Genomic DNA, 25,639 nt, shown 5'->3' on the forward strand with positions numbered 1-25,639 from the left:
TTGTGTCATTTTTTGGCCCATTTTGGGTTATTTTGGGGTAATTTTTAGGTCATTTTTGGATGATTTTGGGCCCATTTTTGACCCATTTTTGAGTGATTTTTGGGTGATTTTTGGCCCATTTTTTGGGTGATTTTTGGCCCATTTTTTGGGTGTTTTTTGGCCCATTTTGGGTCATTTTTGGGTCATTTTTGGGTCATTTTTGGGTCATTTTTGGCCTATTTTGGGTGATTTTTTGGCCCATTTTTGAGTGATTTTTGGGTGATTTTTGGCCCATTTTGGGTCATTTTTGGCCCATTTTTGAGTGATTTTGGGGTCATTTTTGGCCCATTTTCTCTGTAATTTTTGTGTGATTTTTGCCCCATTTTGGGTCATTTTTGGCCCATTTTGGGGCATTTTTTGAGCATTTTTGCCTCATTTTTTGCTCATTTTTTTTCTCATTTTTGGGTAATTTTTGCCCAATTTGACCTCATTTTTGGGCCATTTTTAGCCCATTTTTACCTCATTTTTTGGGTAATTTTTGCCCATTTTTATCTGATTTTTTGGGTGATTTTTGAGTAATTTTCGGTCATTTTTTGGCCCATTTTTGAGTGATTTTTGGGTCATTTTTGGCCCTTTTTCTGTGTAATTTTTGTGTGATTTTTGCCAATCTTTAGCTCATTTTTGCCCCATTTTGGGGGATTTTTGGGTCATTTTTTGTGTAATTTTTGTGTGATTTTTGGCCCATTTTTAGCTCATTTTTGGCCCATTTTTGGGTAATTTTTGCCCATTTTTATCTGATTTTTTTGGGTGATTTTTGAGTCATTTTTGGGTCATTTTTTGGCCCATTTTTGAGTGATTTTTGGGTCATTTTTGTGTGATTTTTGCGTCATTTTTGGCCCATTTTTTGGGTGTTTTTTGGCCCATTTTGGGTCATTTTTGGGTCATTTTTGGCCCATTTTGGGTCATTTTTGGGTCATTTTTTGTGTGATTTTTGGCCCATTTTGGGTCATTTTTGGCCCATTTTGGGTCATTTTTGGGTCATTTTTTGCTCATTTTTTGCTCATTTTTTTTTCTCATTTTTGGGTAATTTTTGCCCAATTTGACCTCATTTTTGGGTCATTTTTAGCCCATTTTTACCTCATTTTTTGGGTAATTTTTGCCCATTTTTATCTGATTTTTTGTGTGATTTTTGCCCATTTTTAGCTGATTTTTGGGCAATTTTTGCCCATTTTTATCTGATTTTTTTTTGGTGATTTTTGAGTAATTTTGGGGTCATTTTTGGCCCATTTTTGTGTGATTTTTGGGTCATTTTTGGCCCCTTTTTTGGGTGTTTTTTGGCCCATTTTGGGTCATTTTTGGGTCATTTTTGGCCCATTTTGGGTCATTTTTGGGTCATTTTTTGTGTGATTTTTGGCCCATTTTGGGTCATTTTTGGCCCATTTTGGGTCATTTTTGGGTCATTTTTTGCTCATTTTTTGCTCATTTTTTGCTCATTTTTGGGTAATTTTTGCCCAATTTGACCTCATTTTTGGGTCATTTTTATCCCATTTTTACCTCATTTTTTGGGTAATTTTGCCCATTTTTATCTGATTTTTTTGGGTGATTTTTGCCCATTTTTATCTGATTTTTTGGGTGATTTTTGCCTACTTTTATCTGATTTTTGGGTAATTTTTGCCCATTTTTATCTGATTTTTTGGGTGATTTTTGAGTAATTTTTGGGTGATTTTTGGCCCATTTTTGAGTGATTTTTGGGTCATTTTTGGCCCATTTTTTGGGTGTTTTTTGGCCCATTTTTGAGTGATTTTTGGGTCATTTTTGGCCCATTTTGGGTCATTTTTGGCCCATTTTTGGGTCATTTTTGGGACATTTTTTGTGTCATTTTTGTGTCATTTTTGGGTGTTTTTTGGCCCATTTCTGGCCCATTTTGGGGTGATTTTTGTGTAATTTTTAGGTGATTTTTGGGTGGTTTTTGGCCCATTTTTTGTGTCATTTTTTGGCCCATTTTGGGTCTTTTTTGGGGTAATTTTTAGGTAATTTTTTGATGATTTTGGCCCATTTTTGTGTGATTTTTGGGTCATTTTTGGCCCATTTTTTTGGGTCATTTTTTGGGTCATTTTTTGGGTGTTTTTTGGCCCATTTTGGGTCATTTTGGGGGTCATTTTTTGGGTCATTTTTTGGGTGTTTTTTGGCCCATTTTTTGGGTGTTTTTTGGCCCATTTTGGGTCATTTTTGGCCTATTTTTGAGTGATTTTTGGGCCCATTTTTGAGTGATTTTTGGATCATTTTTGCCCCCATTTTTTGGGTGTTTTTTGGCCCATTTTGGGTGATTTTTGGGTCATTTTTTGTGTAATTTTTGTGTGATTTTTGGCCCATTTTTAGCTCATTTTTGGCCCATTTTTTGGGTGATTTTTGGCCCATTTTGGGCCCATTTTTGGCCCATTTTTGAGTGATTTTTGGTGATTTTTGGCCCATTTTTTGGGTGTTTTTTGGCCCATTTTGGGTCATTTTTTGGGTCATTTTTTTTGGGTGTTTTTTGGCCCATTTTGGCCCATTTTGGGTCATTTTTTGGGTCATTTTTGGGTGTTTTTTGGCCCATTTTGGGTCATTTTTGGGGTCATTTTTGAGTGATTTTTGGGTCATTTTTGGCTCTTTTTCTGTGTAATTTTGTGTGATTTCTGCCCCATTTTGGGTGTTTTTTGGCCCATTTTGGGTCATTTTCGGGTCATTTTTGGGCCCATTTTTGTGTGATTTTTGGGTGATTTTTGGCCCATTTTTTGGGTCATTTCTGCCCCATTTTTTGGTGTTTTTTGGCCCATTTTGGGTCATTTTGGGTCATTTTTGGGTCATTTTTGTGTAATTTTTGGGGTCATTTTTGGCCCATTTTTGTGTGATTTTTGGCCCATTTTTAGCTCATTTTGGGCCCATTTTGGGTCATTTTTGGGTTATTTTTGGCCCATTTTTTGGCCCATTTTTGAGTGATTTTTGGGTGATTTTTGCCCCATTTTTTGGGTGTTTTTTGCCCCATTTTGGGTCATTTTTTGGGTCATTTTTTTGGGTGTTTTTTGGCCCATTTTGGGTGATTTTTGGCCCATTTTGGTTCATTTTCTCTCCCCACTCACCGAGGCCGTCACGGCCGTGTCCGAGTCGGGTCCGAGCTGTGGCCGGAGCCCCCCGGCCGCTTCCAGAGGGTCCCCGACGCCGCTGAGGGTCACCCGAAGGGTCAGGGGGGTCAAAGTGTCCTGGGGGCAGCCCTGGAATTCCCAAAATTCCCGAAATTCCAAAAAAATTCCCAAAAAAACCCCAAATTCCCAAAAATTCCCGCAAAAAACCCAAATTTTCGCGAATTTCCATCAAAATTCCACCCAAATTCAACCCAGGGTCACCTGAAGGGTCAGAGGGGTCAAAGTGTCCTGGGGGCAGCCCTGGAATTCCCAAAATTCCCGAAATTCCCAAAAAATTCCCAAAAAAACCCCAAATTCCAGAGAATTTCCACAAAAAAACCCAAATTTTCGTGAATTTCCATCAAAATTCCTCCCAAATTCCACCCAAATTCCACCCAGGGTCACCCGAAGGGTCAGAGGGGTCAAAGTGTCCTGGGGGCAGCCCTGGAATTCCCAAAATTCCCGAAATTCCCAAAAAAATTCCCACAAAAAACCCAAATTCCCAAAAATTTCTGCAAAAAACCCAAATTTTCGCGAATTTCCATCAAAATTCCACCCAAATTCCACCCAGGGTCACCCGAAGGGTCAGGGGGGTCAAAGTGTCCTGGGGGCAGCCCTGGAATTCCCAAAATTCCCGAAATTCCCAAAAAAATTCCCAAAAAAAACCCAAATTCCCAAAAATTCCCGCAAAAAACCCAAATTTCCGCGAATTTCCATCAAAATTCCACCCAAATATCCCAAAAATTCCCACAAAATTTCCCCCAAAATTCCCCAAAAAATTCTCCCAAAATTCCCCACAAATTCCCCCCAAATTTCCCAAAATTCCCCAAAAATTTCCCCAAAAATTCTCCAAAAATTCCCCAAAAATTCCCAAAAATTCCCAAAAATTCCAAAAAAATTCCCCAAAAATTTCCCAAAAATTCCCCAAAATTCCCCCCAAATTTCCCAAAATTCCAAAAAAATTCTCCCAAAATTCCCCAATAATTCCCAAAAAATTCCCCCAAAAATTCCCCAAAAATTCCAAAAAATTCCCCCCAAATTTCCTAAAATTCCCAAAAAATTCTCCCAAAATTCCCCAATAATTCCCCAAAACTTCCCCCAAAAATTCCCAAAATTCCCCCAAAAAACCCCAAAAAATCCAATTAAAAAAAAAAAAAAATTCCCAAAAAATTCCCAAAAATTCCCCAAAAATTCCCCAAAAATTCCAAAAAAATTCCCCAAAATTCCCCAAAATTCCCAAATTTTTTCCCCACCTTGGAGAAGATCTCGAGGCTGCGGCAGCTCCGCCCCTCCCCCATCCGGAGGCTCCCGTTCTGGAAGGTTCCGGAAGCGAAAATTCCGCGGCTCCGGAGCCTCCCGGGATCGAGCTCGGCCCGGAAGTGGAGAGAGAGAGAGAGCTCGGAACCTGCCGAGGGAATTCGGGAATTTGGGGAATTTTGGGGAATTTTGGGGAATTTTGGGGGAATTTTGGGAATTTTCGGGAATTTTTGTGGATTTTTTGGGATTTTTGGGGGATTTTTTGGGGGATTTTTGGGGATTTTTGGGGATTTTTTGGGGAAAATTTTTGGGAATTTTTGGGGAATTTTGGGGGGAATTTTGGGAATTTTTTGGGAATTTTTTGAGGAATTTTTGGGGAATTTTTGGGGAATTTTTGTGGAATTTTTTGGGGAATTTTTGTGGAATTTTTGTGGAATTTTTGGGGATTTTTTGTGGAATTTTTGTGGAATTTTTGTGGAATTTTTTGGGAATTTTTTGGGGAATTTTGGGGGAATTTTTGTGGAATTTTTGGGGAATTTTTGGGGAATTTTTGTGGAATTTTTGGGAATTTTTTTGGAATTTTTGTGGAATTTTTTGCGAATTTTCGGGAATTTTTGGGAATTTTGGGTATTTTTGGGGGATTTTTTTGGGAATTTTCGGGAATTTTTGGGAATTTTTATGGAATTTTTGGGAATTTTTGGGAATTTTGGGGATTTTTTGGGGACATTTTTTGGGAATTTTGGGGAATTTTGGGGGGATTTTTGTGGAATTTTTGGGGGAATTTTTGGGGAATTTTGGGGGAATTTTTGGGGAATTTTGGGGAATTTTGGGGGGAATTTTTTGGTATTTTTTGTGGGAAATTTTGGGGAATTTTTGGGGAATTTTTGGGAATTTTGGGAATTTGGGAATTTTGGGAATTCCAGGGTTGGGGAATTTGGGATTTCCGGAGTTGGGAGTTTTGGGAATTTTGGGGATTTTGGGATTTCTGGGGTTGGGAATTTTGGGGGAATTTTTGGGGAAATTTTGTGGAATTTTGGGGGAATTTTTGGGGAATTTTTGGGAGATTTTGGGGGAATTTTTTGGGGAATTTTGGGGGAATTTTTGGGGAATTTTGGGGAAATTTTTGGGAACTTTGGGGAATTTTTGGGGAATTTTTGGGGAATTTTTGGGAATTTTGGGGGAATTTTTGTGGAATTTTTTTGGAATTTTTTGGGGAATTTTGGGAATTTTTATGGAATTTTTGGGGAATTTTGGGGGAATTTTTGTGTAATTTTTTGGAATTTTTGGGAATTTTTTGGGGGATTTTTTTGGGAAATTTTGGGAATTTTTGGGGGAATTTTGTGGGAATTTTGAGGAATTTTGGGGGAATTTTTGTGGATTTTTTGTGGAAATTTTGGGGAATTTTTGTGGAATTTTTGTGGAATTTTGGGGGAATTTTGGGGAATTTTGGGGGAATTTTGGGAATTTTGGGGGAATTTTTGGGGAATTTTTGGGGAAATTTTTGGAATTTTGGGGAATTTTGGGGGATTTTTTGGGGAATTTTTGGGGAATTTTCGTGGAATTTTGTGGGGAATTTTGGGGGAATTTTTTGGGAATTTTTTGGGAATTTTTGGAGAATTTTTGGGAAATTTTTGGGGAATTTGGGGGGAATTTTGGGGGGAATTTTGGGGATTTTTTTTTTTAATTTTTGGGAATTTTTGGTGAATTTTGGGATTTTTTGGGGAATTTTTGGGAATTTTTGGGGATTTTTGGGAATTTTTATGGAATTTTTGGGAAATTTTGGGGGGAATTTTTGTGGAATTTTTGGGGAATTTTTGGGGAATTTTAGGGGGAATTTTGGGGGAATTTTGGGGAATTTTGGGGGGAATTTTTTGGGATTTTTTGTGGGAAATTTTGGGGAATTTTTGGGGAATTTTTGGGAATTTTTGGAATTTGGGAATTTTGGGAATTCCAGGGTTGGGAATTTGGGATTTCCAGGGTTGGGAATTTTGGGAATTTTGGAATTTTCGGATTTCTGGGGTGGGGAATTTTTTTGGGGAATTTTTGGGAATTTTCGTGGAATTTTTGGGAAATTTTTGTGGAATTTTGGGGGAATTTTGGGAATTTTGGGAATTCTGGGGTTGGGATTTTGGGATTTTTGGGATTTTTGGGATTGGGAATTTTGGGAATTCCGGGAATTTTGGGAATCCCGTCTCTCACCGAAGCTGTCCCGGCTGCGTTGGCGCAGGTGAAGCAGAGGCCGCGCCCGCGCCAGGTGAGCCCGAGGCTCCTCCCCCTCCTCGGGACACTCGGAAACCGCGGCCGGAATCACCTGGGGCTCGAAGGTGAGCGAGAGACGCACCTGGAGCAGGGGTGGGGACCTGGGGACACACCTGGAGTCACCTGGGGACACACCTGGGGACACCTGGAGATACCTGAGATACACCTGGGGACACCTGGGGTCACCTGGGGACACCTGGGGACACCTGGGACACCTGAGATACACCTGAGATACATCTGGAGTCACCTGGACACACCTGGAGTCACCTGGGGACACCTGGGCACACCTGGGGACACCTGGGGACACCTGGAGATACCTGAGATACACCTGAGATACACCTGGGGACACCTGGGGACACCTGGGGACACCTGAGATACACCTGGGGACACCTGGAATCACCTGGGGCTCGAAGGTGAGCGAGAGACGCACCTGGAGCAGGGGTGGGGACCTGGAGGGGTTGGGGACACACCTGGGGTCACCTGGGGACACCTGGGGACACCTGGGGGACACCTGGACACACCTGAGAGACACCTGGGGACACCTGAGATACACCTGAGAGACACCTGGGGACACCTGAGATACACCTGGGGACACCTGGGGACACCTGGGGACACCTGGGGACACACCTGGAGTCACCTGGGGACACCTGGACACACCTGGACACACCTGGGGACACCTGAGATACACCTGGGGACACCTGAGATACACCTGGGGACACCTGGGGGACACCTGGGGACACCTGGGGACACACCTGGGGCTCGAAGGTGAGCGAGAGACGCACCTGGAGCAGGGGTGGGGGACCTGGAGGGGTTGGGGACACACCTGAGCACACCTGGGGACACCTGAGATACACCTGGGGACACCTGGGGACACACCTGGGGACACCTGGGGACACCTGGACACACCTGGGGACACCTGGGGACACCTGAGATACACCTGGGGACACCTGGGACACACCTGGGGACACTTGGGGACACCTGGGACACACCTGGGGACACCTGGACACACCTGGGGACACCTGGGGACACACCTGGGGTCACCTGGGGACACCTGGGGACACCTGGGGACACCTGGGACACACCTGGAGTCACCTGGAGTCACCTGAACACACCTGGGGACACCTGAGATACACCTGGGGACACCTGGGGTCACACCTGGGGACACCTGGGGACACCTGGGGACACCTGGACACACCTGGGACACACCTGGGACACACCTGGGACATCTGGGGACACCTGAGATACACCTGAGATCACCTGGGGACACCTGGGGACACACCTGGGACACACCTGGGGTCACCTGGGGACACCTGGGGACACCTGGGGACACCTGGACACACCTGGAGATACCTGGGGACACCTGGGGACACCTGAGATACACCTGGGGACACCTGGGGCTCGAAGGTGAGCGAGAGACGCACCTGGAGCAGGGGTGGGGACCTGGGGACACACCTGGAGTCACCTGGGGTCACCTGGGGACACCTGGGGACACCTGAGATACACCTGGGGACACCTGGGGACACCTGGAGGTACCTGAGATACACCTGAGATACACCTGGACACACCTGGGGATGGGGACACACCTGGAGTCACCTGGGGACACCTGGGGACACCTGAGATACACCTGGGGACACACCTGAGCACACCTGGACACACCTGGGGACACCTGGGCACACCTGGGGGACACCTGGGGACACCTGGGGACACCTGGGCACACCTGGGGACACCTGGGGACACCTGAGAGACACCTGGGGACACCTGGGGACACCTGGAACACACCTGGGGACACCTGAGAGACACCTGGGGACACCTGGGGACACCTGGAACACACCTGGGGACACCTGAGAGACACCTGGGGACACCTGGGGACAGCTGAGATACACCTGAGGACACCTGGGGCTCGAAGGTGAGGGAGAGACGCACCTGGAGCAGGGGTGGGGACCTGGGGACACACCTGGAGTCACCTGGGGACACCTGAGATACACCTGGGGACACCTGGGGACACCTGGGGACACCTGGGGACACCTGGAACACACCTGGGGACACCTGAGAGACACCTGGGGACACCTGGGGACACCTGGGGCTCGAAGGTGAGCGAGAGACACACCTGGAGCAGGGGTGGGGACCTGGGGACACACCTGGGGTCACCTGGGGACACCTGAGATACAGCTGGGGTCACCTGGGGACACCTGGGGTCACCTGGGGACACCTGGGGACACCTGGGGACACCTGGAGGGGTTCCAGGTGAATTTTGGGTGAATTTTGGGTGTTTCCAGGTGTTTCCAGGTGTTTCCAGGTGTTTCTGGGGTCACCTGGACTCACCTGAGCAGCAGCACCTGTCCCCGGGGGGGTTTGGGGTGACTCAGGTGAGTTCCAGGTGAATTTTGGGTGATTTCAGGTGAATTTTGGGTGAATTTTGGGTGTTTTCAGGTGTTTTTTTGGGTGTTTTCAGGTGTTTCCAGGTGTTTCCAGGTGTTTCCAGGTGTTTCCAGGTGTTTCCGGGGTCACCTGGACTCACCTGAGCAGCAGCACCTGTCCCCGGGGGGGTTTGGGGTGACTCAGGTGAGTTCCAGGTGAATTTTGGGTGATTTCAGGTGGATTTTGGGTGAATTTGGGCAGTTCCAGGTGTTTCCAGGTGAATTTTGGGTGAATTTTGGGTATTTTCAGGTGTTTTCAGGTGTTTCCAGGTGTTTTTGGGTCACCTGGACTCACCTGAGCAGCAGCACCTGTCCCCGCGGGAACTCAGGTGAGTTTTGGGTGAATTTTGGGTGATTTCAGGTGAATTTTGGGTGAATTTGGGCAGTTCCAGGTGTTTCCAGGTGAATTTTGGGTGAATTTTGGCAGTTTTGGGGTATTTTCAGGTGTTTTCAGGTGTTTTCAGGTGTTTCCAGGTGTTTTGGGGTCACCTGGACTCACCTGAGCAGCAGCACCTGTCCCCGGGGGGCTTTGGGGTGACTCAGGTGAGTTCCAGGTGAATTTTGGGTGAATTTTGGGTGAATTTTGGGTGAATTTTGGGTGAATTTTGGGTGTTTTCAGGTGGTTTTTTGGGTATTTTCAGGTGTTTTCAGGTGTTTCCAGGTGTTTCCGGGGTCACCTGGACTCACCTGAGCAGCAGCACCTGTCCCCGTGGGAACTCAGGTGAGTTCCAGGTGAATTTTGGGTGATTTCAGGTGAATTTTGGGTGATTTCAGGTGAATTTTGGGTGAATTTGGGCAGTTCCAGGTGTTTCCAGGTGAATTTTGGGTGAATTTTGGGTGTTTTCAGGTGTTTTTGGGTCACCTGGACTCACCTGAGCAGCAGCACCTGTCCCCGGGGGGGTTTGGGGTGACTCAGGTGAATTTTGGGTGATTTCAGGTGAATTTTGGGTGAATTTTGGCAGGTTTTGGGTGTTTTTGGGTGAATTTTGGCAGTTTTTGGGTGTTTTCAGGTGTGTTCGGGGTCACCTGGACTCACCTGAGCAGCAGCACCTGTCCCCAGGGGAGTTTGGGGTGACTCAGGTGAATTTTGGGTGATTTCAGGTGAATTTTGGGTGAATTTTGGCAGTTTTGGGGTATTTTCAGGTGTTTCCAGGTGTTTTCAGGTGTGTTTGAGGTCACCTGGACTCACCTGAGCAGCAGCACCTGTCCCCGGGGGGGTTTGGGGTGACTCAGGTGGGTTCCAGGTGAATTTTGGGTGAATTTTGGGCAGTTCCAGGTGTTTCCAGGTGAATTTTGGGTGAATTTTGGCAGTTTTGGGGTGTTTTTGGGTATTTTCAGGTGTTTTCAGGTGTTTCCAGGTGTTTTCAGGTGTGTTTGAGGTCACCTGGACTCACCTGAGCAGCAGCACCTGTCCCTGGGGGGGTTTGGGGTGACTCAGGTGAGTTCCAGGTGAATTTTGGGTGAATTTTGGGTATTTTCAGGTGTTTTTCGGTGAATTTTGGCAGTTTTTGGGTATTTTCAGGTGTTTCCAGGTGTTTCCAGGTGTGTTTGGGGTCACCTGGACTCACCTGAGCAGCAGCACCTGTCCCCGTGGGAACTCAGGTGAGTTCCAGGTGAATTTTGGGTGATTTCAGGTGAATTTTGGGTGTTTTTGGGTGAATTTTGGGTATTTTCAGGTGTTTTCAGGTGTTTCCAGGTGTGTTTGGGGTCACCTGGACTCACCTGAGCAGCAGCACCTGTCCCCGGGGGGTTTGGGGTGACTCAGGTGAATTTTGGGTGATTTCAGGTGAATTTGGGGTGAATTTTGGGTGAATTTGGGCAGTTCCAGGTGTTTCCAGGTGAATTTTGGGTGAATTTTGGCAGTTTTTGGGTGTTTTCAGGTGTTTCCAGGTGTTTCCAGGTGTTTTCGGGGTCACCTGGACTCACCTGAGCAGCAGCACCTGTCCCCGCGCCCCCACGGCCAGGTCGGGCAGGTGATCCCCGCTCAGGTCGCGGCCGCCGCTCAGGGATTGGCCGAAAAATCGGGGCTGGGACGGGAACCTGGAGCCCGGAATGCGCTGGAACAGGTGAGAGACAGGTGAGGTCAGACAGGTGAGACAGGTGAGAGACAGGTGAGGTCACACAGGTGAGATGGGACAGGTGAGATGGGACAGGTGAGACAGGTGAGGTCACACAGGTGAGACAGGTGAGGTCACACAGGTGAGGTCACACAGGTGAGACAGGTGAGAGACAGGTGAGGTCAGACAGGTGAGGTCAGACAGGTGAGAGAGACAGGTAAGGTCACACAGGTGAGGTCACACAGGTGAGGTCACACAGGTGAGGTGGGACAGGTGAGGTCACACAGGTGAGGTCACACAGGTGAGGTCACACAGGTGAGGTCACACAGGTGAGGTCACACAGGTGGGACAGGTGAGACAGGTGAGGTCAGACAGGTGCAACATGGACAGGTAAGGTGGGACAGGTGAGATGGGACAGGTGAGGTCAGACAGGTGGGACAGGTGAGATGGGACAGGTGAGAAGGGACAGGTGAGACAGGTGAGGTCACACAGGTGAGACAGGTGAGATGGGACAGGTGAGACCCTCCCCCCACCCAGGTGTGTCTCACCTGTCCCAGGTGTCCCCAGGTGTTCCCAGGTGTGTCCCCAGGTGCCCCAGGTGTCCCCAGGTGTCCCCAGGTGCCCCCAGGTGTTCCCCAGGTGCCCCCAGGTGTTCCCCAGGTGTCCCCAGGTGTCCCTCACCTGTCCCAGGTGCCCCCAGGTGTTCCCCAGGTGTCCCCAGGTGCCCCCAGGTGTTCCCCAGGTGTCCCCAGGTGTGTCTCACCTGTCCAGGTGTCCCCAGGTGTTCCCAGGTGTGTCCCCAGGTGTTCCCAGGTGTCCCTCACCTGTCCAGGTGTCCCCAGCTGTCCCCAGGTGTCCCCAAAATGTCCCCAGGTGTCCCCAGGTGTCCCCAGCTCCCCCCAGGTGTCCCCAGGTGTCCCCAGGTGTCCCCAGGTGTCCCTCACCTGTCCAGGTGTGTCTCACCTGTGCTCCCTCGGCGCTGACCCCTCCAGGTGCGCCCCTGAACAGGTAAACGGCTCCGCCCCCGTCACCCCCCAGGTGTCCCCAGGTGTGTCCCAGATGTTCCCCAGGTGTCCCCAGGTGTCCCTCACCTGTCCCCAGGTGTCCCCAGGTGTCCCCAGGTGTCCCCAGGTGTCCCCAGGTGTCCCTCACCTGTCCCAGGTGTCCCCAGGTGTGTCTCACCTGTGCTCCCTCGGCGCTGACCCCTCCAGGTGCGCCCCTGAACAGGTAAACGGCTCCGCCCCCGTCGTCCTCCAGGGGAGCCCCCACGGCCACCTCGGGCCAGGTGTCCCCGTCCAGGTCGCCCAGGTGAGCCAGGCTGGCCCCGAAGCGGCCCAGGGGCTGCCCAGGTGAGCCCCGCAGGGACAGGTGACAGCGCAGGTGAGAGCCCTGGGACACGGGGACAGGTGGGACAGGTGAGAGGGGACAGGTGGGACAGGTGAGAGGGGACAGGTGGGACAGGTGAGAGATCTGGGGACAGGTGAGAGGGGACAGGTGGGACATGGGGACAGGTGAGGTTGGGACAGGTGAGATTGGGACAGGTGAGAGGGGACAGGCGAGACAGGTGAGGGACATCTGGGACACCCCAGGTGTCTCACCTGTCCAGGTGTGTCTCACCTGTCCCTCACCTGTCCAGGTGTGTCTCACCTGTCCCAGGTACCCCCCAGGTGTCCCTCACCTGTCCCAGGTACCCCCCCAGGTGTCCCTCACCTGTCCCAGGTGTCCCTCACCTGTCCAGGTGTGTCTCACCTGTCCCTCACCTGTCCCAGGTGTGTCTCACTTGTCCAGGTGTCCCTCACCTGTCCCTCACCTGTCCCTCACCTGTCCCAGGTGTGTCTCACCTGTCCAGGTGTGTCTCCCTCACTTGTCCAGGTGTGTCTCACCTGTCCCTCACCTGTCCCAGGTGTCCCTCACCTGTCCAGGTGTGTCTCACCTGTCCCTCACCTGTCCCAGGTGTCCCCCAGGTGTGTCTCACCTGTCCCAGGTGTGTCTCACCTGCCCAGGTATGTCTCACCTGCAGCTCACCTGTCCCAGGTGTCCCCCAGGTGTCCCTCACCTGTCCCAGGTGTCCCTCACCTGTCCAGGTGTGTCTCACCTGTCCCTCACCTGTCCCAGGTGTCCCTCACCTGTCCCAGGTGTCCCCCCAGGTGTGTCTCACCTGTCCCAGGTGTCCCTCACCTGTCCAGGTGTGTCTCACCTGTCCCAGGTACCCCCCCAGGTGTCCCTCACCTGTCCCAGGTGTTCCTCACCTGTCCCAGGTGTGTCTCACCTGCAGCTCGCACAGCTCCACTCGTCCACCGCTGCCCCCCCCGTAGAACAGGGGCGCCCCCACCAGGATCCGCAGGGGCTCACCTGGGCGGGGCTCACCTGGGCTGGGCTCACCTGGGCTGGGCTCACCTGGGCTGAGCTCACCTGGGCTGGGCTCACCTGGGCGGGGCTCACCTGGGCTGGGCTCACCTGGGCGGGGCTCCAGGGCCAGGAGCGACGCCCCGAAATAGGAGCCCACCTGGGGAGGGGGGGAAAGACAGGTGAGACCCCCCCAGGTGACCCCAGGTGTGTCCCAGGTGACCCCAGATGACCCCCAGGTGACCCCAGGTGTGTTCCAGGTGACCCTCAGGTGACCCCAGGTGACCCCAGGTGTGTTCCAGGTGACCCCAGGTGACCCCCAGGTGACCCCCAGGTGACCCCAGGTGACCCCAGGTGACCCCCAGGTGACCCCCAGGTGACCCTCAGGTGACCCCAGGTGACCCCAGGTGACCCCAGATGACCCCAGGTGACCCCCAGGTGACCCCCAGGTGACCCCAGGTGACCCCCAGGTGTCCCTCAGGTGACCCCAGGTGACCCCAGGTGACCCCAGATGACCCCAGATGACCCCCAGGTGACCCCAAATGACCCCCAGGTGTCCCTCAGGTGTCCCCAGGTGTCCCCAGGTAACCCCAGGTGACCCCAGATGACCCCAGATGACCCCAGGTGACCCCCAGGTGACCCCAGATGACCCCAGGTGTGTCCCAGGTGACCCCAGATGACCCCAGGTGTCCCTCAGGTGCCCCCAGGTGACCCCCAGGTGACCCCAGGTGACCCCCAGGTGACCCCAAATGACCCCCAGGTGACCCCAGGTGACCCCAGGTGACCCCCAGGTGACCCCAAATGACCCCCAGGTGACCTCAGATGACCCCAGATGACCCCCAGGTGACCTCAGGTGACCCCAGATGACCTCAGATGACCCCAGGTGACCCCAGGTGACCCCAGGTGACCCTCAGGTGACCCCAGGTGACCTCAGGTGACCTCAGGTGACCCCAGGTGACCCCAGGTGTCTCCAGGTGACCCCAGGTGTGACCCCCAGATGACCCCAAATGACCCCCAGGTGACCCCAAATGACCCCCAGGTGACCCTCAGGTGACCCCAGGTGTGTCCCAGGTGACCCCAGGTGACCCCAAGTGACCCCAGGTGACCTCAGGTGACCCCCAAATGACCCTCAGGTGACGCTCAGGTGACCCTCAGGTGACCCCAGATGACCCCAGATGACCCCCAGGTGACCCTCAGGTGACCCCAGGTGACCCCAGGTGTCCCTCAGGTGACCCCAGGTGACCCCAGGTGACCCTCAGGTGACCCCAGGTGACCTCCAGGTGTGTCCCAGGTGACCCCCAGGTGACACCAGGTGACCCCCAGGTGACCTCAGGTGACCCCCAGGTGACCCCAAATGACCCCCAGGTGACCCCAAATGACCCCCAGGTGACCCCAGATGACCCCCAGGTGACCCCACCTGTCCCAGGTGACCCCCAGGTGACCCCAGGTGACCCCAGGTGACCTCACCTGCCGGCCGGTGGCCTGGGCCTGCAGTGTCCAGGTGTGGCCGGAGAGGACGATGACCCTGCCCAGGTGACCCCACCTGGGAGCGCCCAGGACCAGAGCCCAGGAGTGACCCCAAGGTACGGCCACGGCCGAGTACCCTGCGGCCAGAGAGTGACCACTGAGTGACCACTGACCACTGAGTGACCACTGACCACTGACCCACCCTGAGTGACCACTGACCACTGAGTGACCACTGAGTGACCCTGAGTGACCACTGAGTGACCCCAAGGCACGGCCACGGCCGAGTACCCTGCGGCCAGAGAGTGACCACTGACCACTGAGTGACCCTGAGTGACCACTAACCACTGAGTGACCACTGAGTGACCACTGAGTGACCCTGAGTGACCACTGAGTGACCACTGACCCACCCTGAGTGACCACTGAGTGACCACTGAGTGACCCCTGAGTGACCGCTGAGTGACCACTGAGTGACCAGTGATGGTCAATGAGGGTGATTCCCCCCCCAGGTGTGAATTTTGGACCATTCCAGGTGAATTTTCCCCCCCAGGTGTGAATTTTGGACCATTCCAGGTGAATTTTGGGCCATTGCAGGTGAATTTTGGGGGGTTCCAGGTGAATTTCGGACCATTCCAGGTGAATTTTCCCCCCCAGGTGTGAATTTTGGACCATTCCAGGTGAATTTTGGACCATTCCAGGTGAGTTCCCCCCCCCAGGTGTGAATTTTGGGCCCCTCCACCTGCCCAGGTGACCCCAGACCCCCCCAAACCCCTCCCAGGTGTCCCCTCCTTACCCAGGTAAGCGTCCCTCATGTCCCCGACGCCGTCCAGGTGTCCCCCAGGTGTCCCCAGGTGTCCTCCAGGTGTGCCCAGGTGTGCTCCAGGTGTGCCCAGGTGTGCTCCAGGTGTCCCCAGGTGTCCTCCAGGTGTGCCCAGGTGTCCTCCAGGTGTCCCCAGGTGTCCCCCAGGTGTGCCCAGGTGTGCTCCAGGTGTCCCCAGGTGTCCCCCAGGTGTGCCCAGGTGTGGCCCGGAGCCGTTGATGAAGGTGGCCGCCCCTCCCCCGCCGTAGACCAGGACCCCTCCGGACCAATCGAAGGCGCCGACGGCTCCCAGGGCCGGACCGGCCTGGAGGGGTCAAAGGTCAAAGGGGTCAAAGGTCAAAGGTCAGTGGGGTCAAAGATCAAAGGTCATTGAGGTCCTGGGGACACCAGTAAGGGAGTGGTCAGTGGTCAGTGAGGTCAAAGGTCAAAGGTCAGTGGGGTCAAAGGTCGGAGGTCAGAGGGGTCACAGGTCAGAGGGGTCAAAGGTCAAAGGTCAGTGAGGTCCTGGGGACACCAGTAAGGGAGTGGGCAGTGGTCAGTGAGGTCAAAGGTCAAAGGTCAGTGGGGTCACTGGGGTCAAAGGTCAAAGGTCAGGATTCAAAGGTCAGAGGGGTCAGAGGGGTCAGAGGGGTCAAAGGTCAGTGGGGTCAAAGGGGTCCGTGGGGTCAAAGGTCAAAGGTCAGGGGTCAAAGGTCAGAGGGGGTCAGAGGGGTCAGAGGGGTCAAAGGTCAGTGGGGTCAGGGGTCAAAGGTCAAAAGGGTCAAAGGGCAGAGGACAGAGGGCAGGGGTCAAAGGTCAGGGATCAGAGGGGTCAAAGGGTTTAAAGGTCAAAGGTCAGTGGGGTCAGAGGTCAAAAGGGTCAGGGGGTCAAGGGTCAAAGCTCAGTGGGGCGAAAGGGGTCAGAGGGGTCAAAGGTCAGGGGTCAGAGGTCAAAGGTCAGGGGTCAAAGGTCAGGGGTCACCTACAGGGGTCAGGGTGGCGCTGAATCCCTCCTGGGCCATCTCCAGCTGGAAGGAGCTGCTGAGGGCGGAGCTCGTACCTGGGACAGGTGAGGGACAGGTGAGACACAGGTGTGTCCAGGTGTGTCCCCAGGTGTCCCCAGGTGTGCCCAGGTGTGCCCAGGTGTCCCCAGGTGTGTCCCAGGTGTGTCCCAGGTGTCCCCAGGTGTGCCCAGGTACCCCCAGGTGTGTCCCCAGGTACTCACAGGTGTCTCCAGGTGTGCCCAGGTGTCCCCAGGTGTCCCCAGGTGTGCCCAGGTGTCCCCAGGTGTGTCCCCAGGTGTCCCCAGGTGTGTCCCCAGGTGTGTCTCAGGTGTGTTTTTATCCCCCCCAGGTGTCCCCAGGTGTATCTCAGGTGTCCCCAGGTGTCCCCAGGTGTCCCCAGGTGTCCCCAGGTGTGTCCCAGGTGTGCCCAGGTGTGCCCAGGTGTATCTCAGGTGTGCCCAGGTGTCCCCAGGTGTCCCCAGGTGTGCCCAGGTGTCCCCAGGTGTCCCCAGGTGTCCCCACGTGTGTCCCAGGTGTCCCCAGGTGTCCCCAGGTGTCCCCAGGTGTGCCCAGGTGTCCCCAGGTGTCTCCAGGTGTCCCCAGGTGTGTCCCAGGTGTGCCCAGGTGTGCCCAGGTGTGTCCCAGGTGTCCCCAGGTGTGCCCAGGTGTGCCCAGGTACCCTCGATGGCGAAGATCTTCTCCTGGAGCTCGCTCTGGATCCCCTCCAGGGGCCCGAAGGTGTCCCCAGGTATCCCCAGGTGTCCCCAGGTGTATCTCAGGTGTCCCCAGGTGTGCCCAGGTGTCCCCAGGTGTCCCCAGGTGTGCCCAGGTGTGCCCAGGTACCCTCGATGGCGAAGATCTTCTCCTGGAGCTCGCTCTGGATCCCCTCCAGGGCCCCGAAGGAGTCGACCCGGAAAACGTGGGCGGGGCTGGAGGCCACGTCCAGGAGCTCCTGATGGGCTGAGGGGGACTGGAACGCCCGGCCCACCTGGACAGGTGAGGTGGACAGGTGAGGTGGACAGGTGAGGTGGACAGGTGAGGTGGACAGGTGAGATGGACAGGTGAGGTGGACAGGTGGACATGGACAGGTGGACATGGATGGACATGGATGGACAGGTGGACATGGATGGAAAACGTGGGCGGGGCTGGAGGCCACGTCCAGGAGCTCCTGATGGGCTGAGGGGGACTGGAACGCCCGGCCCACCTGGACAGGTGAGGTGGACAGGTGGACATGGATGGACACATGGACATGGACAGGTGGACATGGATGGACAGGTGGACATGGATGGAAAACGTGGGCGGGGCTGGAGGCCACGTCCAGCAGCTCCTGATGGGCTGAGGGGGACTGGAACGCCCGGCCCACCTGGACAGGTGAGGTGGACAGGTGAGGTGGACAGGTGGACATGGATGGACAGGTGGACATGGATGGACAGGTGGACATGGATGGACAGGTGGACATGGACAGGTGGACATGGATGGACAGGTGGACATGGATGGACAGGTGGACATGGATGGAAAACGTGGGCGGGGCTGGAGGCCACGTCCAGGAGCTCCTGATGGGCTGAGGGGGACTGGAACGCCCGGCCCACCTGGACAGGTGAGGTGGACAGGTGGACATGGATGGACAGGTGGACATGGATGGACAGGTGGACATGGATGGAAAACGTGGGCGGGGCTGGAGGCCACGTCCAGGAGCTCCTGATGGGCTGAGGGGGACTGGAACGCCCGGCCCACCTGGACAGGTGAGGTGGACAGGTGGACATGGATGGACACGTGGACATGGACAGGTGGACATGGATGGACATGGATGGACAGGTGGACATGGATGGACAGGTGGACATGGATGGACATGGATGGACAGGTGGACATGGATGGACATGGATGGACAGGTGGGCATGGATGGACAGGTGGACATGGATGGACATGGATGGACAGGTGGACATGGATGGACATGGATGGATGGACATGGATGGACAGGTGGACATGGATGGACAGGTGGACATGGATGGACAGGTGGACATGGATGGAAAACGTGGGCGGGGCTGGAGGCCACGTCCAGGAGCTCCTGACGAGCCTGGGGGGTCCTGAAGGCCTGGCCCACCTGGACAGGTGAGGTGGACAGGTGAGGTGGACAGGTGAGGTGGACAGGTGAGGTGGACAGGTGGACATGGATGGAAAACGTGGGCGGGGCTGGAGGCCACGTCCAGCAGCTCCTGATGGGCTGAGGGCGACTGGAACGCCCGGCCCACCTGGACAGGTGAGGTGGACAGGTGAGGTGGACAGGTGGACATGGATGACAGGTGGACATGGATGGACAGGTGGGAGGGGCTGGAGGCCACGTCCAGGAGCTCCTGACGGGCCTGGGGGGTCCTGAAGGCCTGGCCCACCTGGACAGGTGAGGTGGACAGGTGAGGTGGACAGGTGGACATGGATGGACAGGTGGACATGGATGGACAGGTGGACATGGATGGACATGGGCGGACAGGTGAGGTGGACAGGTGGACATGGATGGACAGGTGGACATGGATGGACAGGTGAGGTGGACAGGTGGACATTGATGGACAGGTGGACATGGACAGGTGGACATGGACGGACAGGTGGACATGGATGGACATGGATGGACAGCTGGACATGGATGGACAGGTGGACATGGACAGGTGGACATGGATGGACAGGTGGACATGGACAGGTGGACATGGACAGGTGGACATGGACGGACAGGTAGACATGGACAGGTGGACATGGATGGACAGGTGGACATGGATGGACATGGATGGACATGGATGGACAGGTGAGGTGGACATGGATGGACATGGATGGACAGGTGGACATGGACGGACAGGTGGACATGGATGGACATGGACGGACAGGTGAGGTGGACAGATGGACATGGATGGACATGGATGGACATGGATGGACATGGATGGATGGACAGCTGGCCATGGATGGACATCTGGACATGGATGGACATGGACAGAGATGGACAGCTGGACACGGATGGATGGATGGACATGGATGGACATGGTTGGACATGGATGGACAGGTGGACACGGTGGGATGGATGGACAGCTGGACACGGATGGACATGGACAGAGATGGACAGCTGGACATGGATGGACATGGATGGATGGACAGCTGGACACGGATGGACATGGACAGAGATGGACAGCTGGACATGGACAGGTGGACATGGATGGACAGCTGGACACGGGTGGACATGGACAGAGATGGACAGCTGGACACGGATGGATGGATGGACACAGATGGACAACTGGACATGGATGGAGATGGATGGACAGACAGCTGGACACGGATGGACATCTGGACAAGGGTGGACACCCGGACAGCCGGACACGACCGCTGACCGCCGCTCACCCCGATGGCGTAGCGAGTGACCGCCATGGCTTCGGCCTTGGAGATGACCTCTGGATAGTCCCGGCTGTCCCCGAACTTCTGACCATCGGTCACCACCACCAGGATCCGCCGGGCGCCGGCCCGAGCGCCGCGGTCAGCCACGAACATCTCCTGCCTGGGTGGTCAGTGGTGGTCAGTGATGGTCAGTGGGCAGTGGGCAGTGGTCAGTGGTCAGTGGTCAGCAGATGTTGGAGCGAGCGCCGCGGTCAGCCACAAACATCTCCTGCCTGGGTGGCCAGTGGTGGTCAGTGATGGTCAGTGGTGGTCAGTGGTCAGTGGTCAGTGGTCAGTGGTGGTCAGTGGTCAGTGGTCAGTGGTCAGTGGTCAGCAGATGTTGGACCGAGCGCCGCGGTCAGCCACGAACATCTCCTGCCTGGGTGGTCAGTGGTGGTCAGTGGTCAGTGGTCAGTGGTCAGTGGTCAGTGGTGGACAGTGATGGTCAGTGATGGTCAGTGGTCAGTGGTCAGTGGTGGTCAGTGGTGGTCAGTGGTGGTCAGTGGTCAGTGGTCAGTGGTCAGTGGTCACTCACAGCACCGTCAGGATGGCCGTGGCCAGAGGAGCAGTCAGTGGTCAGTGATGGCCAGTGATGGTCAGTGGTCAGTGGTGGTCAGTGGTGGTCAGTGGTGGTCAGTGATGGTCAGTGGTGGTCAGTGGTGGTCAGTGGTCAGTGGTCAGTGGTCAGTGGTCACTCACAGCACGGTCAGGATGGCCGTGGCCAGAGGAGCAGTCAGTGGTCAGTGATGGTCAGTGACGCTCAGTGATGGTCAGTGGTGGTCACTGGTCAGCGGTCAGTGGTCAGTGGTCACTCACAGCACGGTCAGGATGGCCGTGGCCAGAGGAGCAGTCAGTGGTCAGTGATGGTCAGTGTTGGTCAGTGGTCAGTGGTCAGTGATGGTCAGTGGTGGTCAGTGGTCAGTGGTCAGTGATGGTCAGTGATGGTCAGTGGTGGTCAGTGGTGGTCACTGGTCAGTGGTCAGTGGTCAGTGGTCACTCACAGCACGGTCAGGATGGCCGTAGCCGTGTAGGTGGAGCCGCCGAGCTGCCGGACGTTCCTGAGGAGCCGCGCGGGGTCCGGAAGGTTCCGGAAGGTCCCGAAGTCAAAGTGGGTCCGGATCTTGTCCGAGAACTGGGTGAGGGAGAACTGGACAGATGGACACTGAGTGACCACCGGAGCGGTCACTCCGGAACAGCCCCGGTGGTCACCTCTGGTGGTCAGTGGACATTGGGTGGTCACCACTTGGTGTTCGTGGAGATGAATGACCAGGATGACCATTGGGTGGTCAATGGCCATGGAGATGAATGACCAGGATGACCACTGGGGTGGTCACCACTCAATGTCCATGGAGATGAATGACCAGGATGACCACTGGGGTGGTCACCACTCAATGTCCACAGAGATGAATGACCAAGATGACCACTGGATGGTCAATGGTCAATGTCCATGGACATGAATGACCATTGAGGTGGTCACCACTCCATGTCCATGGAGATGAATGACCAAGATGACCATTGGGTGGTCAATGGCCATGGAGATGAATGACCAGGATGACCATTGAGAGTGACCACTCAATGTCCATGGACATGAATGACCAAGATGACCATTGGATGGTCAATGGTCAATGTCCATGGAGATGAATGACCCAAGATGACCATTGAGAGTGACCACTCAATGTCCATGGACATGAATGACCAGGATGACCACTGGGGTGGTCACCACTCGATGTCCATGGACATGAATGACCAGGATGACCACTGGAGTGGTCACCACTCAATGTCCATGGAGATGAATGACCCAAGATGACCATTGGGTGGTCAATGGTCAATGTCCATGGAGATGAATGACCAAGATGACCACTGAAAGTGACCACTCAATGTCCATGGAGATGAATGACCAAGGTGACCACTGGGGTGGTCAATGGTCAATGGCCATGGAGATGAATGACCAAGATGACCACTGAAAGTGACCACTCAATGTCCATGGAGATGAATGACCAAGATGACCACTGGGGTGGTCAATGGTCAATGGCCATAGAGATGAATGACCAGGATGACCATTGGGTGGTCAATGTCCATGGAGATGAATGACCAGGATGACCATTGAGAGTGACCACTCAATGTCCATGGACATGAATGACCAAGATGACCACTGGGGTGGTCAATGGTCAATGTCCATGGAGATGAATGACCAGGATGACCATTGGGTGGTCACCACTCAACATCCATGGCCACAAATGAGCCAAGATGACCATTGGGTGGTCAGTGGTCAATGTCCATGGACATGAATGACCAAGATGACCATTGGGTGGTCAGTGGTCAATGTCCATGGACATGGATGACCATTGGGGTGGTCACCACTCAACATCCATGACCATGAATGACCATTGGGTGGTCACCACTCAACACCCATGGCCACAAATGACCCAAGATGACCACTGGGGTGGTCACCACTCAACATCCATGACCATGAATGACCCAAGATGACCATTGGGTGGTCAATGGTCAACATCCATGACCATGAATGACCATTGGGTGGTCACCACTCATCATCCATGGACATGAATGACCAAGATGACCATTGGGTGGTCACCACTCAACATCCATGACCACAAATGACCCAAGATGACCACTGGGGTGGTCAGTGGTCAATGTCCATGTCCACAAATGACCCAAGATGACCACAGGGGTGGCCACCACTCAACATCCATGGACATGAATGACCAAGATGACCACTGGGGTGGTCACCACTCCATGTTCATGGAGATGAATGACCAAGATGACCACTGGGGTGGTCACCACTCCATGTTCATGGAGATGAATGACCAAGATGACCATTGGGGTGGTCACCACTCAACATCCATGACCATGAATGACCAAGATGACCATTGGGTGGTCAGTGGTCAATGTCCATGGACATGAATGACCATTGGGGTGGTCACCACTCAACATCCATGACCACCAATGACCCAAGATGACCACAGGGGTGGCCACCACTCCACCCCAGGCCAGCTGACCCCCGAGGTGACCAGGGAGGTGACCAGTGGTGGCCGGGTGGACGTTACCTGGACGTCGGCGTGGCGGAAGCGCCGGATGACCGCGGCGATGAAGATCTTCATGGTCTCAAAGTCCCCGCGGCCGATGCTGCCCGAGCCGTCCACCAGGAAGGCGATGTCCAGCGAGGGCTTCGGACACTCTGCGGACAGAGTGACCACGGACAGGAGTGACCACGGACAGGAGTGACCACGGCCAGGAGTGACCACGGACAGGAGTGACCATGGACAGGAGTGACCACACCCACAACCGTGGTCACTCATGGCCGTGGTCACTCCTGGTCATGGTCACTCCTGGCCGTGGTCACTCCTGTCCGTGGTCACTCCTGGCCATGGTCACTCCTGGCCGTGGTCACTCCTGGTCATGGTCACTCCTGGTCATGGTCACTCCTGGCCGTGGTCACTCCTGGCCGTGGTCACTCCTGGCCGTGGTCACTCATGACCCTGAGTGGACCCACGGCCATGAGTGACCATGGCCATGAGTGACCACTTCACCAAGTGACCATGGCCACCCATGACCATGGTCACTCCTGGCCATGGTCACTCATGGCCGTGGGTCCACTCAGGGTCATGAGTGACCATGGCCAGGAGTGACCATGGACAGGAGTGACCACGGCCAGGAGTGACCACAGCCAGGAGTGACCACGGACAGGAGTGACCATGGCCAGGAGTGACCACAGACAGGAGTGACCATGGACAGGAGTGACCATGGACAGGAGTGACCACGGACAGGAGTGACCATGGACAGGAATGACCACGGCCAGGAGTGACCACAGCCAGGAGTGACCATGGCCAGGAGTGACCACGGCCAGGAGTGACCATGGCCAGGAGTGACCACGGCCAGGAGTGACCATGGACAGGAGTGACCATGATGACCACTGGGGTGGTCAATGGTCAACATCCACGGCCATGAGTGACCAAGATGACCATTGGGTGGTCAATGGTCAACATCCATGGCCATGAGTGACCACGATGACCACTGGGGTGGTCAATGGTCAACATCCACGACCATAAGTGACCACAATGACCACTGGGGTGGTCAATGGTCAACGTCCATGGCCATGAGTGACCACGATGACCATTGAGTGGTCAATGGTCAACGTCCACGGCCATGAGTGACCACAATGACCACCAGGTGACCACTCCACGTCCACGGCCATGAGTGACCACGATGACCACTGGGGTCACTGTCCATGGCCATGAATGACCACGATGACCACTGGGATGGTCAATGGTCAACGTCCACGGCCATGAGTGACCACGATGACCACTGGGGTGGTCAATGGTCAACGTCCATGGCCATGAGTGACCACGATGACCATTGGGTGGTCAATGGTCAATGTCCATGGACATGAATGACCACAATGACCATTGGATGGTCAATGGTCAACGTCCACAACCATGAGTGACCACGATGACCACTGGGTGGTGACCACTCCATGTCCATGGCCATGAATGACCACAATGAACACTGGGTGGTGGCCACTCCACGCCCATGACCATGAATGACCATTGGATGGTCAATGGTCAATGTCCATGGAGATGAATGACCACAATGACCATTGGATGGTCAATGGTCAACATCCATGGACATGAATGACCATGATGACCACTGGGGTGGTCAATGGTCAACGTCCACCACCATGAGTGACCGCGATGACCACTGGGGTGGTCAATGGTCAACGTCCACGGCCATGAGTGACCACGATGACCATTGGATGGTCAATGGTCAACGTCCATGGCCATGAATGACCACGATGACCATTGGATGGTCAATGGTCAACGTCCATGGCCATGAATGACCACGATGACCACTGGGGTGGTCAATGGTCAACATCCATGGACATGAGTGACCATGATGACCACCAGGTGACCACTCCATGTCCATGGCCATGAGTGACCACGATGACCACTGGGGTCCCTGTCCATGGTCATGAATGACCACGATGACCACTGGGTGGTGACCACTCCACGCCCATGGTCATGAGTGACCACGATGACCATTGGGTGGTCAGTGGTCAATGTCCATGGCCATGAGTGACCACGATGACCACTGACCACCCCCTACCTGGGAATTTCTCCGGAAGGTTCCGGACCGGCCGCAGGGCGGAGTCCAGCTGGACGCAGAAGCCGTTGAGGTGGACATTGACCCCGCACACCTGGGGGGAGGTGGGGCCACACACCTGGAGGTGACATTTGGGGGAGGGGTCAACCTGGATTTCACCTCAAAAAAGCCAATTTTGGGTCAAATCCCAAAATCCCGGGGGGAAAAGTCCCTCAGGAAAGAAATTTGGGGTTCCACCTCCTTGAGGTCCACCAAAACCACAAAATTTTGGGGTGGAGCCTTCTAAAGATACAATTTTTGGGGTTCTACCTCCTTGAGGTCCACCAAAAACCCAAAATTTGGTGAAACCTCCAAAAAACCCCAAAATTTT

The 25,639-nt window shown here is 54.0% G+C and overlaps 1 protein-coding gene and 2 long non-coding RNA genes across 3 annotated transcripts in view; 1 reads left to right on the forward strand and 2 right to left on the reverse strand.

The window, feature by feature from the left end:
• The window catches only part of ITGAM (integrin subunit alpha M), a 42,431-nt gene that overhangs the window by 10,298 nt on the left and 6,494 nt on the right, over positions 1-25,639 (reverse strand). Inside the window, exons 5-18 of the mRNA XM_058860914.1 lie at positions 25,273-25,387; positions 23,217-23,347; positions 21,153-21,298; positions 20,119-20,272; positions 17,587-17,731; positions 16,726-16,799; positions 15,734-16,064; positions 14,944-15,080; positions 13,400-13,636; positions 12,313-12,519; positions 11,000-11,130; positions 6,597-6,757; positions 4,394-4,545; positions 3,099-3,230 (exon numbers count right to left, since the gene is read on the reverse strand). Coding sequence (XP_058716897.1) covers positions 3,099-3,230; positions 4,394-4,545; positions 6,597-6,757; positions 11,000-11,130; positions 12,313-12,519; positions 13,400-13,636; positions 14,944-15,080; positions 15,734-16,064; positions 16,726-16,799; positions 17,587-17,731; positions 20,119-20,272; positions 21,153-21,298; positions 23,217-23,347; positions 25,273-25,387 — 2,253 coding nt within the window. The remainder of the gene's footprint in view (positions 1-3,098; positions 3,231-4,393; positions 4,546-6,596; positions 6,758-10,999; positions 11,131-12,312; positions 12,520-13,399; positions 13,637-14,943; positions 15,081-15,733; positions 16,065-16,725; positions 16,800-17,586; positions 17,732-20,118; positions 20,273-21,152; positions 21,299-23,216; positions 23,348-25,272; positions 25,388-25,639) is intronic.
• Positions 6,984-7,679, reverse strand: LOC131590650 (uncharacterized). The gene is made up of 3 exons (XR_009280184.1): positions 7,561-7,679; positions 7,221-7,303; positions 6,984-7,036 (listed from the first exon to the last, which is right to left on the reverse strand). It is a non-coding gene; the product is annotated as an uncharacterized LOC131590650 (long non-coding RNA).
• LOC131590659 (uncharacterized) lies at positions 10,452-10,950 on the forward strand. The gene is made up of 3 exons (XR_009280194.1): positions 10,452-10,511; positions 10,676-10,718; positions 10,912-10,950. It is a non-coding gene; the product is annotated as an uncharacterized LOC131590659 (long non-coding RNA).

This window comes from Poecile atricapillus, chromosome 34, assembly GCF_030490865.1.
Source record: "Poecile atricapillus isolate bPoeAtr1 chromosome 34, bPoeAtr1.hap1, whole genome shotgun sequence".
Classification (NCBI taxonomy): Eukaryota; Metazoa; Chordata; class Aves; order Passeriformes; family Paridae; genus Poecile; species Poecile atricapillus.